Source organism: Canis aureus, chromosome 20 (assembly GCF_053574225.1).
Source record: "Canis aureus isolate CA01 chromosome 20, VMU_Caureus_v.1.0, whole genome shotgun sequence".
In the NCBI taxonomy this organism is placed as follows: domain Eukaryota; kingdom Metazoa; phylum Chordata; class Mammalia; order Carnivora; family Canidae; genus Canis; species Canis aureus.
The window spans coordinates 26,420,209-26,435,943 of NC_135630.1; the positions used below are offsets into that span (position 1 = coordinate 26,420,209).

At 40.1% G+C, this 15,735-nt stretch overlaps 1 protein-coding gene and 1 pseudogene across 17 annotated transcripts in view; one reads left to right on the plus strand and one right to left on the minus strand.

Annotated features, from left to right (window-relative positions):
• Positions 1 to 15,735, plus strand: part of LOC144291589 (uncharacterized) — a 131,035-nt gene that overhangs the window by 60,167 nt on the left and 55,133 nt on the right. For 12 of the 17 annotated variants that reach the window (XR_013358924.1, XR_013358923.1, XR_013358919.1 and 9 more), the window contains one exon: positions 13,821 to 13,991. The exons of the other annotated variants lie outside the window; for them this stretch is intronic. Coding sequence is in view for 4 of the 12 variants with exons in the window: in XM_077861188.1 (XP_077717314.1) it covers positions 13,821 to 13,991 (171 nt within the window). In the remaining 8 variants the exon portion in view is untranslated. The remainder of the gene's footprint in view (positions 1 to 13,820; positions 13,992 to 15,735) is intronic. 17 annotated transcript variants of the gene reach the window in all.
• On the minus strand, positions 2,436 to 12,930 carry LOC144291345 (hepatoma-derived growth factor-related protein 2 pseudogene; annotated as a pseudogene).

Consider the following 15,735-nt stretch of genomic DNA (forward strand, 5'->3'; position numbering starts at 1 on the left):
ATGAACACACCTATATCTATTCTCCTTTTCTCATCTCCCAGCATGAAAGAACTACAAAAGAAGCCCTAAGAAATTCTCTATGCATTTATTGTTCTTCTTTTCATTGTTTTTTTTGTGTGTGTGGCTATTAATTAAAATCTCTTGAAATAGCATCATTGACAATGTAGATTAAAACACAGTTATCCCCAGATCAAAGGGCAAATAGCTCAGAATATTTTTCTTTGAATTGATACCAAAGAAGAAGTTAATTCCATACTTCCTTTTAAAAAAAGATTTATTTATTCAAGAGAGAGAGAGAGAGAGAGAGCGAGCGCTGCAGGGGGGAGGGGCAGAGGGAGAGAGGCAGACTCCCCACTGAGCATGGAACTGAGATGGGGCTCAATCAGGCAACTCTGAGATCAGGACCTGAGCTGAAATCAAGAGTCAGACACTTACCCGAGTGAGTTACCCAGTTGCCCCTCCAAGCTTCTTTAAGGTGTTGAAAGTGTATTTGAAGAAATTATAGTCGATAAGATGAAAATGGCTTTGCCAAAGCCATCTTTGTAAAAGTTTAGGGACTGATATACTGGCAATAAATGGCCTTTTTACCATACTGCATGTTCATCTATATGAAATCTGAATTAATAGCAAAATATAAGAAAAATGAAGAGAGATATTATATAGAATAACAAATAGCTTGAAAGGGTATCGAACCCGATAGACTCATCCCTCTCTATGCCTATTTTGTTTACAATATTTGTGTCATAGGTCTTTTTTGGCATCATCTGGTGAAATCCCTTCTCTGCCTTCCCTATGACCTTCTGGGTTTGTAATTCTTGGTGTCTACTTCCCTAGAGTGGCATTGGATCCTTCAAATGGGACAGAGCAATTACTCTCCTGAGCTCTCCTGGAGACATGGCTCTAAGGTTTGGTTTGATGTTCCCATAAGTGGAAATGAATTCTGTAAGAAGGCCTGTAGTCGGGATCCCTAGGTGGCGCAGCGGTTTGGCGCCTGCCTTTGGCCCAGGGCACGATCCTGGAGACCCGGGATCGAATCCCACATCAGGCTCCCAGTGCATGGAGCCTGCTTCTTCCTCTGCCTGTGTCTCTGTCTCTGTGTGTGTGTGTGTGTGTGTGACTATCATAAATAAATTAAAAAAAAAAGGGTGAACCCGTAGTGCCTGGCCCTGCATCTCCACAGTGTTGGGAGCAGTGTGGGGGGGGAGCGGGACGCCAGCCACCTGCTCTCCTCCTGCTGCTGCTGCTGCCTTGGCTCTGCTTCCTTTTCTCGTGCTGGGCCTGGGGAGTGGGTTCTGTAACTACATAATAAATAAATAAATAAATAAATAAATAAATAAATAAATAAATAAATAAATAAATAAGTATTTAAAAAAAAGAAGGCCTGTAGTCTTGCTCTCTATAGTTTAATATGTGGTCTCTCCATTCTTCACCCTCTCCTCTTATTTCTCTTATTAGTACCTTATTCCCAAGAGACCCTAGAATAGTTAGGGGCTTTTTTCTTGTATCCTGTTTTTTATTGGAAATAGTCAAATCAATTCCTTGCACAAATGTTTACTAAGCTAGATTGAAGACACTATGTGGAGTGCCACAGAAATCCTGAGATGGGTAAAACAAGATTGTTGACATGAAAGATTCTATAATTCTGCAAATGATTGTTTTTTAAGTAAAGGACTTAATATAGAGTAAAGTTAGTGCCCTAAGATTCATGCAAATTGCTAAAAATAAGGCAGAGATCACATCTGGGTGAGAAGATGAAGAAAGCTTAATGCAGTGAGAACACAATGTTTGAAATTTGTCTACATGAAGGAAGTGGTAAGATCAGTGATAGGTACTGACCTCCTTTGGTGGATTATCTCATTTAAAGCTCAAATTTAGAGATGTAAGAATTATATACATTTTAGAGACTATGAAACAGAGGATTTGAAAAATTAAGTAATTTGCTCACAATTACATACCTGAAGAGTAGGGATTTGAATGCAGTGAGTCCAAAGCTTGAAGCTCTTCTTTCCACCATGTTGAGCTGTCTTTAAGTGACAGAAAGGAAAGAAAGCCTTAGAAGGAAGAAAGCACAGGTTCTATTTAGAGAGGCGACCAAGTTTGGAACATGTGGAACATGAGAGAAAGCAGTAGGAAATAAGATTGGGAATGTGTGCCAGATCTTTTGTATATTAGAAGGATCTTGAATACCAGGGTGAAAATGTTAATATGGTTAGTAGTGAGGACTCTATTTATTTATTTTTATTTTTTTTCATTAAAAAAACCCTTTATAGTCATTCCATGTTGGTTGGAAATCACAGAAGTTAGGCAGAAAAACAACCCAGGGGACATATAAATGGGACAGCATGGTGTTTCCCCAACAGGTCTCTGCTCTGCAGGTGGCAGGTGGGGGCTGGGGCAGGCCTGGGGTATCTACAGGTGAGCCTGGCTGCCAGGGCTCATCTGGCCTCCTTGTCCAGGGACTCTGAGTCCATCCACAACCTTGCATGCTCCTGCCGCTCCTTCCCAGGTGCATCCATCTCGGAGCCCTCCCGCGCCTTGTCATTGTGTAACGGCTCTTCAGAGGAGCCACAGCCCAGCCCCTCCTCGGAGTTGTGTCTTCCCTCCTGCTCCTTGTCTTCCATGCTCTCTCCTTTCTGGGATGTGGCCTCACCATTCACCGGGGCCGAGAGATCAGCATTCGCCTTGTCTTCTTCCCTCTCCATGGGAGCCTCCTCTCCAGCCAGCACCTCCTTAGCCTTCTCCATCTCGGCCCTTTCCTTCTCCACCCCAGCTCTGGTCATCTTCTGGGTGGCTTCAATCTTTGGTCCCAGGACCCGAGATTTGAGCTGGGGTAGACCTCCGCAGCCTTCTCCATCACCTCCTTGTTGGCCCTGTAATGGCGGATCTTCTTCAATGTGGCCACCATATCCGTGTTCTTCTGCAGGATCTGTGAGGTCACCTGTAGGGTTCCTAGCACGTCTAGTGCGTTCAGACACCTCTTCATATCCAGAATGTCAACTTTCAGGGCGAGCCTGATCTCACTGTGCAGCTTCTGTAGCTTCTCATCCATGGAAGGTTCTTTCTTTTTCTCGACCTTCTGGTCAGGTGGGAATCCTTCTGACAGCTTCCAAGTTCGCTCCACCTTCGCGGGCCTGGCTCAGGGCCTCTCCTTGAGGCACCCTCTCTTCTCCTTCTGGCTGGGTCTCCTCGTAGGCTCTGTGCTTTGTCTTGCTGCCTTCTTTGCCTCTCTCTGCAGCTCAGCCTCAGGCCCCGAGTCGGAAGAGGCCTGTGGTCCGCGGCCCCGGAACCTTGAGGCCACTCTTTCTGACGGGCTCATCCTCGTCCCCCAGCTCATCCCCGCTGCTGCTCCCGCTGGCCGGGGCCTCCGCCATCACGCTCGCGCCTCTGCTCCTTCTCTTCCTTTTCCTGTTCACGGAGCCTTCGCAGCTCCTCCGCCTGCTCCCTGTACCGCCTGGCTTCTAGCTGGCGCCACCTCTCCTCATCCCGGCGCTTCCACTGGCTGATGCGGTCGACCTCATTGCTGTCGCTGTCACTACTTGAGCTAGTCGGACCGCTCAGGCTTTGGCTTCCAATCCACGCGGTTTTGGAGGTGGCTTCTCAGCTGGCTTCATGCCCCGAGGAGGTTTTTTTACAGACACATCTGAGTCGGAGGAGGAGGAGGAGGAGGAGGAGAAGGAGGAGGATGCTGACCTGGCCACAGCCACTGGCTCACCCTTTGTCGGATTCTGCTTTGGAGTCAGAGTCGGAGGCTGAAGGTGCCTTCTTTTTCTTCCGTCCTGCAAGGGGGCCCCGCCGAGGTGCCTGGACCACAGCTTTCTTCTCGGGGGTGAAGTCCTGGTCACTGGTCTTCTCTGACTCAGATGAGCTTTCTGAGTCACACTGGCTTGATCCAGGTCACTGGAAGCCTTTCGAGTTCATTTTGAGACTGACATCTTCAGGGCTGCTGCCTTCCGCTTCAGGCCACTGTTATCCTGCTTTTGTCTGAGTCTGAGTCACCCTCCATCCTGTCACTGGCCGCTGTGGCAGTCACAGCTGTGACGGCCATGACTCCCCGGACCTCGTCGTCCTTGTTCCCACCTGCCGGGTCAGCTTCAGGGGCCTCACGATCAGAGGAACTCACCGGCAGAGGAGCACTGTAGCTGGCGCAGAGATTGTTCTGGTTCTCCCACAGCCCCTCATTGAAGCCTTTCCTCTTGTTGGGTTTCCCGTACTTATCTTTACATTTGTCGTAAGGAAACAGGTCCTTGGGTCCCAGGATGGCTGTTTTGTGCGTACCAAAGAAGAAGATGGGGTACTCGTTGGGGGGGGGGCTTCACAGCACCCTCGGTGATGCCATCGATCCAGGCCAGCCTGCACAGGTAGCCCTTCACCTTGGCAAACAACAAGTTCCCGGGTTTTAAGGCATGGGCTTGCTGGTGGCGGGAGGCCCAGGCTGCAGGAAATGGTGGCAGGAGGCCAGTGAGGACTCCTTAAAGGTTTTAGAGCCACAGAGTCAAGAGATGCAAATAAGGAAGAATAATCTGTTAGGTTTGCCCAGGATGGACAGGAAAAGGGAAGACCCTCTCCCTCTTCTGTTATGGAACTTCAGTTAAAAATAATAAGGGTATAAACAAGGTGGAGGAAGGGAGGATCAGAGAGAGAGAACACAGAAAAATTTTGACTTGATGACTGCAGAATTTAAGGGATGAAGAAAGAAGAGTTGAAAACGACTCAGCAATTATCAACAGGAAAGTATGAAAAAGATGGAATTCCTAATACCTGCAAATCAGAGTAGGATCTCCTTTGGGGAAGAAAGTTGTTAAATTGGTTTAGGATAAGGTGAATTTATGGTTCAGATAAAGTAATAACAGCCAATAAAGCGCTGAGAATGAGTCTGAAGCTCCAGAAAGAAGCCTGGGATGGGAGTGTATATTTAGGGTCATCAGAGTGGAAGTGATGATTGAGGTTGGGAAGTGAATAGGATCTTGAGGAAAGATCCATACATGAGATGAACCTGGAAAATAAAGATGGTTAGGAGGCTGTTGGTTATTAAACTCTCTCAAACATAATAGAAACACTGTATCTGAATTATTAATCCTCATGTAGACTCTGCAAAGGCAAAACTTCTTCCATGCTTATGGATGTTAGCTATTTGCTAAAAGTACACACTCTAGAGTACATATCTCAACTGATAACTCTGCTTCATTATTCAGTCATCTTCTGAGCCTCATCTTTACTGCCTGCTTTAATAAAGATTTGTGATATCAAGCATAAATATGAATCCTCCTGAGAGTAAAGCATGTTTAATATATATATATATATATATATATATATATATATATATATATAATGACTGAAGTTCATCAGAGATTATTTTACATGTTTTGACTTCCTATGTACCGACTTCAAAGCACCTTCAACTTGTTTCAACTTCTTGTTAGATTAAAAGCTTAAATATATATGTATGTGTGTGTGTGTATATATATATATATATATATATACTTACAGCAATGAGCAAAGTATGTGGTAGAAATGATATAAAAGGAAACTTTAGAGAACCATGGTAAAATATCATAATAATAAAAATATAGTTTAGATAACTTTCTCTTTTATGTCCATTTTTTTCTTTTAAATGTGCTATTTTATTTTTTATTTTATTTTATTTTTTTTTAAATTTTTATTTATTTATGATAGTCACACACAGAGACAGAGAGAGAGGCAGAGACACAGGCAGAAGGAGAAGCAGGCTCCATGCACCGGGAGCCTGACGTGGGATTCGATCCCGGATCTCCGGGATCGCGCCCTGGGCCAAAGGCAGGCGCCAAACCGCTGCGCCACCCAGGGATCCCTAAATGTGCTATTTTAAATATTAGGACTCGGTGACGTTAAGAAATACAACTTGATAGAAATATGTTAAACATAATTTAGAAGTGTTAATTTGTATTTATTTCTTTTTTTTAATTTTTTTTTAATTTTATGATAGTCACACAGAGAGAGAAAGAGGCAGAGACATAGGCAGAGGGAGAAGCAGGCTCCATGCACCGGGAGCCCGACGTGGGATTCGATCCCGGGTCTCCAGGATCGCGCCCTGGGCCAAAGGCAGGCGCCAAACCACTGCGCCACCCAGGGACCCCTGTATTTAAAGAAAAATATTTGCTTTATATATTTATTTAGCATCTAAGCATTTATTGGGAGATCCTTAATTATTATTTTTTTCATTTTTAAAGATTTTATTTATTTATTCATGAGAGACAGAGAGAGAGAGAGGCAGAGACACAGGCAGAGGGAGAAGCAGACTCCATGCAGGGAGCTTGATGTGGGATTCAATCCTGGGTCTCCAGGATCATACCCCGGGCTGAAGGCGGCGCCAAACCACTGGGCCATCGGGGCTGCCCAGATCCTTAATTGTCCTATAGGGACATATGGGGTTCTGAGGCTTAAAACAACACTCACAATACAGATTCAGTGGAGGCTATTCTGGTCTGACGGTGTATAGCATCATGTTTCTGAAACCACACTAACTGTACCACAGCTTGTGCCTCTCCTCTAGTCTATTTTCTAGCCTCTTCTCCCAACCTTGGATTATTTGCTTGTCAGCTCAATTCCTTGCAACATCTCCTCCTTCTTCCATAATGAACATCTTTCTGAATAGTTTTTACATTTGGCTTTTGTTGTTGAAATCTAATTAAGAGTTACTGCTAGTTAAATATGAATTATAAAACAAAATTAATCTGGAATTAGTCTGTTAATGAGAAGTTCAGATTTGATCACATTATTTTTATTTACATTGAACTTTTCAAAATTATAACTATTCTTTGTCTTTAAAAATCATTAAAAAAAAAAGAAAAAAGAATCATCAGGAGACACCACCTGGGTGGCTCAGCAGCTAAGCGTCTGCCTTTGGCTCAGGTCGTCATCCTGGAGATCCAGGATCGAGTCCCACATCAGGCTCCCTGCGTGGAGCCTGCTTCTGCCTCTGCCTATGTCTCCGCCTTTCTCTCTCTGTATGTCTCCTGAATAAATAAATAAAATCTTAAAAAAAATCAGTGGTTCTCAAAGAATGGTTCCAGACTAGCAGCATCAGCGTCACCAGGGAGCTAACTGGAATTACAAATTTTTAGGCCCCACTGTACACCTACTGAATGAAAAACTATGGGGTTGGAGCCTAGCAATCTGTAATTTAGAGCCATTTAAGTAATTCTCATGCATGCCAAAGACTGAAAACTATTGTTGTATAGGATTTCTATCATTGGGGAAGATGGAGGCATATGATCTAATCCCATATGGGCTGTTTAAATCAGGAGTCTCGATTTTATATATTAGAATCTCTTAATACTCATGGCGAGGTGTCTGGGTGGCTCAGTTTGTTAAGCGTCCAACTCTTGGTTTTGGCTTGGGTCATGATCTCATAGGTTGTGGGATGGAGCCCCACATCCAGCTTTGCATTTGGTGGGGAGTCCGCTTGAAGATACTCTTCCTTTGCCCCTCTCCCTGTTTTCATGTAGGTGCTCATGTTCACATTCAAATCTTTAAAAAATACTCATGGCAAGCTACATGATACACCAATTTAATCAGAATCATTAAGATGTGCATTTTTTAAACATTCCAACTGTAATATCCAGGTTGGGTTGAGAGATGATTGCTTTAAGTCATCAGTAAATCTTCTAGCCAGTGCTACAGATAATAGAATTCTAGTATCCTTTCACTTTGTACTGTTTTAGATCTGACACATTTGCTCCATGTGCTCTAGGACTTGTTGGGAGATAAGCCTCATGACTCACTTCTTGTTGGGTATACCAAGAATGCAAGGCCATGACTACTCTTTACCCAGACCATTTCTTATGGTTTTATTCAGGGAACATCCTTGAGGAAGGAAATAATGTTTTCTCTATAGCTGTGTCATGAGTAATAGTCTTTTATTTTTGACCCACAAGTCTCATATCTTCTGTCAATATTTATGAAATAGTTTCAGGCAAATTTACTAGCTTGTAAGTAGAGTATGATCAAATCCTAGATCAGTAGTAATCCATACCAAGCTATTCTCAGTATTCTGGCCTATTCTATTAGATCTTGCTCTTTAGACCATAGCTGGGCATGGATTCCAAGTTTACTCCTATATTTCATTCTTGCCTATAGTGATTCTCCCTCTTGTTACCATTAGCTTCAGTCTACTCAGGATAGGGCTCTCCTAATGGCAACTTTACTCCAGAGACTTTCTGCCTGTCAATGTCTGCCTTGGGCTACAAACAAGGCCTCACTGAGCCTCAGAAGAGGACCAAAATTTATTGTGTTAAAGCATACAAATCTTCTTTGTATTAATTCTAATATCCTACATACTTATAACATGTGAAAACTATCAGTGTACTTTCATGGAGATCGTCTTATATGATCTTTCTTCTTTCTTTCTTTCTTTCTTTCTTTCTTTCTTTCTTTCTTTCTTTCTTTCTTTCTTTCTTTCTTTCTTCTTAAGATTTTATTTATTCATGAGAGACACACAGAGAGAGAGGCAGAGACACAGGCAGAGGGAGAAGCAGGCTCCATGCAGAGAGCTAGTCGCAGGACTTGATCTTTGGTGCAAAATGGTGGGTTTATTAAAGCAGGGGACAGGAGCCTTGGGCAGGAAGAGGGGCTGCCTCATGCCTGTGAGGGGTGGCTAATTATATACCTAGGAGTTTGGGGAAGGTAGGCAAAAGGGAGTTCCAAAAGGATTTTCATATGCTAAAGAGGACCTACCAGACACTGAATGCCTTGGCTTTGTCAAGTTAAAGATTGTTTTTTCCCCCCAGCTAGGTATTACCATGAACACTCCTGAGGAATGTCACAGGTATCCCACCCTGGGTGCTGGTTATTTGTGGAATAACAGCTGTAAACTAAAAAATTATAGCAAGTCTCATATGAGATATGAATAGTGTGGAATACAGAAGAAGTTAGTTTACAGTAAAATGCCTGGGTGATAAATAATGAAAAATGTCATTTAATTTATGGAACATTTTCTTTTCTTTTCTTTTCTTTTTTTTTTATGGAACATTTTCTTATCTCCTGTCTGAAGTTAAGAGTATAACTTGATCATTAGCTTTAAATAATTGAGTGAAATCACATAATATTATTTGTAAGGTTTTGGCCATCCATAATCATTCCCAGTTCAACTTCACTACATAGTTTTTTCATTCCATAGCTTAGATCTAGTCACTATCCATGTTTTAACTCAGGATTTTATAACGTAAAGAAAGAATTCCTTTAAATATTTTAGTTATAGGAATTGAGTAAAACCAGCTGACAGGGCAGCCTCGGTGGTGCAGTGGTTTAGCACCGCCTGCAGCCTGGGGTGTGATCCTGGAGATCCATGAACAACTTATGTCTTCAAAAGAAACAGAAAAATACATCAACATTTAACCAAAACTAACTACTTAGAGTAGGACTTTTTCAAGTTAGATATCAGGACTCCCTTAGACTCTTCAGAATTATTGAAAATCACAGAGAACATCTATTCTTACATCTCTCAGTATTTATCACATTAGAAATTAAAACTGAGAAAATTTCAAATACAAATATAAAACAATAATACATTTCTTTGACAGAATGACCGTTTTATTCCATGTCATGTAGCCTCTAGAAAACCCTATTGTATGTACACTTATGAAAAAATGAGAATGAAAAAAGCAAATAATATCTTAGCATTATTAAGAAAATATTCTTTTTTAAAGATTTATTTATTTATTCATGAGAGAGACACACACAGAGAGACAGAGAGAGAGAGAGGCAGAGACACAGGCAGAGGGAGAAGCAGGCTCCATGCAGGGAGCCTGATGTGGGACTCCATCCCGGGTCTCCAGGATCACAGCCTGGGCTGAAGGTGGCACCAAAATGCTGAGCCACCCAGGCTGCCCAGAAAATATTCTTAATGAAGTCTCTGATACGGTCTTGAGGACCCTCAGAGACCATATGTCTGTCTGTCAATGAAGCAGAAATCAAGATGTTTGGATCCCTAGTAGATATATAATCAAAATGCCATGGGGATACAGAGAAGGAGAGTAATTTGTATCCGTTACCATTAAAAATTATTATCACGCTCTTGATATTAATCTCCAACTGAGTCTAGATTACAATAAAAAGCAAATAGTTAAAATAAATAACAGTACTAGTTTTTGCCAAGTAATTCAGTTCATGAAATGAAGGTATTCCCCTGCCACCTGGTGGCAATGTATCCTAATTATAGGGATTGAAGAAGTTTTTAAATGGTGCATAATTACAGTGCATCTTCAGTGCAGATTCAGAACTGAATGTGGAATCTATTCATCAAACACTACAGAATTATACTTGGAACCTCTGAAACATGCCAACTTACAATAAACAGTCCCCTAATGCAATAAAAGCAACTACGTTAAAACCAACCATATTTTAAAGAACCAATAATTATGCAGAATTTTGCCACTATGTTGAATATAATAGGTACTCAGTATTTCAGGGTGGCAAAAAGAAGAGCTTTCTCGTTTTTCTCTAATGCATATTCTCAGTGCCTAGGGAAAAAAAGAAAAAGGCAGTAAGAGGTATCCGTAACCTGACCACCATCATATTTTGTGCACTCAGTCTAGGGGAGTTGAGAATATGCCCTAAAGATCAAGATAATGGCCTCACTGATTCACACTCCATTTGGGAATGTGTGTTGCTGCAGCAAAGTGAAGCTGTTTGGTACATGGATACCTGGCAAGAGAGAGAGATGGGAGTGTTGGAGGGCCAATAGAACGTTGAGCCTGATAAATACAATAGGTTGATACAGGTTTACATAAAGCTACTTTCCTCCCCCCCTCTTTATAGTCTAAAACATTGTTAATTGTATTGTATTTTTCAACAAGACCATAAAAATAGTTTTTATCCTTTTACTGGTTAGTCTTGAACTTTTGTGAATCAGTAACTCATGATTTTTGTAAACTTTTAACATTCTTCTCAATACTTGCAAGTATGATATAGCATAGTGCTGTGATCATCAACCTGAAGATACGTGCCTTTCCAAGATACTTAAGCGTGAATGGTTTTTAGACAGTAAATTTCCTTATACTTTACTTCCATGTGTAGTTTTCCCCCAAAATTGATCTGCTTGGAAACAAGCCTGTATTCAGAAAAGCTCAAGTTCCAATTTGTAAAAGGTATACAAGGTCCTCGCTTATCTTATAACTTACTAAGGAATATTGCCTGAAGGATAAACCTCTCTGGATGCCTTAGAAAGGGGAAGCCTCCTGCAATGATTAATCATGCTACCATGAACCTATAGGACTTTGAGTCTTTCCAGAGTTCTATATATTTCTGTTAAGGATAGAGCCTGGGGTGGAAACTGGTACTTTTGGTAACTAAGAATGGTGAATTCAGATATGTGGTGTAGAAGGTAAGAAAATAATATTAATTTTAATTTAAACAACTTTGTTTCTTTTATCTCCTGACTTTTTAAAGAATTGATGGCTTCTGAGGAAGAGTCCATTGAGGAAAAAGTAGAAAGAACATCAGTAACAAATTTTAAGTGCTTAAAAATGGCCTTTTCTAATGGAAATCCTTTTCCACTCCTAATGTTATTCTCTAGTACCTGAAAGCACCGAAGAACAGCTAAAGGATATAGAGTAGGAAAACTTTTTAAAAATATATAATTTGATGTGCTCTGAAAATGTCAAAAAATTTTAAATATATTGGAAAAAACTCTGGATAAAACTTCAATGTGGTTTCTTTCAGATTTAATGTATATTGTTCACTAAAGTAATTAAAATTTGCTTTTTTAAGTCATGTCATGTAAGATTTATTCTAATTACCATAAATTCTCATTTTATAAAACAAGTTAAACATTCTCTATGTTTTATTATTAAACTATAAAATTAGACACTCGCTGTTAGACCAATTGCCACTGGAAGAAGCTGACACCAGGACCTAGTAAGGGAGGGTACAGGGGAAAAACTACTCTGATCTCTCTCCCCACCCTTAGACCTGACGATTGAGCCTCTCATTGGCTAAACACAAGTAAGTCCTCCAAGAACATTGAATAGAGTGAAAAAGGGTGAAATGAGGATCCAAGATCTGGGAAATGTCCAAAAATTGAGAAAATGCATGACTCGGATAATTGTTTATCTTAGCTTTGGACCTTTAGAAAGTGGATCTGAAATCAAAGATTAAAGACTTGTTGAGTGGCAAGTCTCCATGGTGTTTCTGCACATCGGTGACAGCTTTTGTCCAAGATTATATTTTGAGAGATGTTTGTGTAGTAAATAGCCTCTAAAGATAGGGATAGTGTCAACTCTGGGAGGAATGTGCAGATTTTTTTTTCTGGCCAAGAAAATAAAAATAATATGCCTCCGTGGGAAAATAGTTAGACACGTTTCCTAGCAGTCCCTTTAAAATATTGGGAGTTTCCAAAGCTTATCTCAGCAGTAACACAGATATACTGTACACACAATACCCCCACATATCTTGGTGGGCAAGGAGAGCCAGCATAAACATAAAGTACATACTGCCTGCTGTGCTGAGTAACAAAGTCCTTTATCTGACTTGTGTCTTCTCTCAGCACCTGTGAAACTGTGGCAGGCTCACTTGTTAGCTTACAATTGGGGGTGAAATCTCCAGCCTTTCACAGTTCTTGATAGGACACTTTATTTGGGAGGTACAAGCCTCAGGCAGTGAAGGTAAGGGAAAAGAAGGGAGGGAGGTATATATGTGTTGCTATACTGGTTACCATAGTGAACTGCAGAGAGACATTAGCATTCATAATTTACTCTGCATTTGGGACTTTCCCAGAAGTACTGAAAGGAGAACTTCACCTGCGAGTAGTCCATAAGAAAGAGAGAAAGGAGGGGGACATTTTCTCCTTGGCTCCCTCCCATCTGCTCTTCCCTTTGATCAAGGTTTACCTCCATAAAGATCTCCTCCATACTTCTTGGTTGCATCTTGGTGGCTATTCAGGAAACTAGGCCCCATAACTTGAAGTATGATGTTTCATCCAAAGATGAAAGTGGAGGATTGGTCTTGTTTAAGTAAAATGCTAACAAAGACAGTACAAGGAGGAGATGGACAAGAGAATTGCAGAAGGAGCATAAACTTTATATTTCAGTGTAATGAGTACAGGCACATTTGCGTGTCAAACAGTTCCTGATTTTTTGCTTTCCATAAAGTTGAATGGGAACCTAGCTGAGTTTCAGTTGATTATTAAAAAAAAAAAAAAAACAGCAACAACCCTTTGTACTAGATCATTACATACATAATTTTTTATTTGTTTTGAAACGAGGAGTTAAAGGAAATGGGTGCCAGTGTTCTAACAAAACCCCTTCTGCTTCTATCTACTTATATATTTGTGTTGGTTAATATACTTAGTATTTCTAATTATAAAAAGAAAAAATAGACATGAATCCATTCGTAATCTTGTTTACAAATAGCTGAACTAATTGGGAAAAAATAGCCCCATTCAGCTTATTAATATCTATACTTTTTAATAAAATGTTTAAATTTAATGACTATTTAGTAAAATTTGTAATATATATTCTTTTAATTATGAATTAATAATAGTTGTAACAGTAACTCAAAAGCCAGAGGAACTTTAAATTATTTGATGTCTTTTGGTCATAAGAAAGAAAACAAATTGTAAATGCTTTTACATATTTTTGGTGTAGGAAAGTTTGGTAAATGATCAATAAAAGGCTTCCAACTATAAAATACAATATTATTAGGGAAAACATCTGTGGAAAGGAATTGTATGGTCAAGTAAAAAAGAGAATTATGTCAATTTTCATAGTTTAACAACAGTTTATTCATATATTTTATTTTTTTGTTTTTTTTAATCTTTTTTTTTAATTTTTATCAATTTATGATAGTCACACACAGAGAGAGAGAGAGGCAGAGACATAGGCAGAGGGAGAAGCAGGCTCCATGCACCGGGAGCCCGACGTGGGACTCGATCCCAGGTCTCCAGGATCGCGCCCTGGGCCAAAGGCAGGAGCCAAACCTCTGCGCCACCCAGGGATCCCTATTCATATATTTTAAAGGTGGGTATCACATATAGTATGTATATGATATATATAATACTATTTTTTTCATTTTTCATTAAAGCATAATTTACATGAATTAAAATTTATCCCTGTTAGTGTATAGTTTTGTGAGTTTTGGCAAAAGTAAAGACTCATATAACCACTTCACCATGGAAAGCAAGGTGTAGAATAGTTCCATCTAGTCAAATTCCCCCAGGTTCCTACCCATACCACCAGGCCCTGGAAACTACTGATCTGTTCTGCATCAGATAGTTTTGCCTTTTCCAAAATTTCATTTAATACAATAATGTAATATGTAACCTTTTGAGTCTAGTTTCTTTCACTTAGCATAATAAATTTGAGATGTATCCATGTTTTTGTGTATATCCACAGTTCATTTCTTTTTAGTGCTGAATAGTATTCCATTGTATGGATGGACTATAGCTGGCTTATTCAGTCACCAGTTAAAGAACATTTAGGCTTAAAAAAATTTAGGTTGGTTTGAGTTTTTAGAGACTATGAATAAAGCTTCTATAAACATTTATCTATAATTTTTTGCCTAAACATGGTTTTTATTTCATTTGGGTAAATGCTGAGCAGTGGGATTGCTGGGCCATATTCTGAGTGCATATTTAACTTTATAAGAAACTGACAAACTGCTTTCCAAATTGACTGCATTATTTGCACTCCCACCAGCAATGTATGGAGGTCCAGTTACTCCATGTTCATGCCAGCGGCACTGAGTATTATCAGGATTTGCTGTTGTTATTCTTTGCATTCTGACATTTTATATAGTGATAGTTCAGGGTGGCTAGTTAGGTTGAACATCTGTTCACATGATTATTATCCATTTATATATTTTCTTCGGTGTGATGTCTGTTCATGTCTTTTGCCCATTAAAAAAATTGGTCATCTGTTTATCATTGAGTTTTCAGAACTTTTTGCATATTCTGGATTTAAATATTTTTATCAGATTATGATTTGTATTTCTAGGAAGCTCCCAATTGCTGCTAACGCTGGTGTGCTGTTGGGAGTAGCTCTGATCTAGCATTCTGCTTTTAACATCTGTAAAAACCACCTGGAGTGGGACTCAGTAGATTTGGGGTGGAACTGAGATTCTGCATTTCTAACCAGCTTCCAGAAGAGTCTAATGCTTCTGTGATCACATTTTGAGGGCATGAAGGCCTTAGCAAGATCACAGAAGGATTCCAAGAAAGGATTAAACTTCAGCTGATTTTGAAGGATTAGTAAGTTTTTCCAGAAATATAAGGAGTAGAGAAAAATGGAAGGTGAAGGAGGGAGAAAAGAGAAGAATAATTTTTCAGAAGAATTAATATAAACAAATATATAGAGGAATGAGCCATTTAAGGTTGAAGGAACAAAGCAATTAAAGATGTTAAGCGTAGGTGGTGAGACTGGAGAAGTAAGCCAGAATCATATTAGATAGGATATCTTTGGATTTTCTTTCCTGTGGGTGGGTGTGCATAGAAATATTTCAATCAGGAGAGTATGTGATTAGGTTGTCAGTGTGGAAATCTGTCTGTCTCTGGCAGCAGGATAAAGAAGTGATTTTAGAAGAGAGTGGAAAATTGATTATTGCAATGTGCAGTGAGAGATAAAGGGTGCTTGAATTAAAGCAGTTACAACTGGGTGGAAGAGGAGGAGCCAGATTAAGAGATGTAGAGTTAACATAGTCTTAGTAAAAATTGGATGTAGGGACGGTGGAGGAGGAGGAGGAGGAGGAGGAGGAGGAGATGGCAGC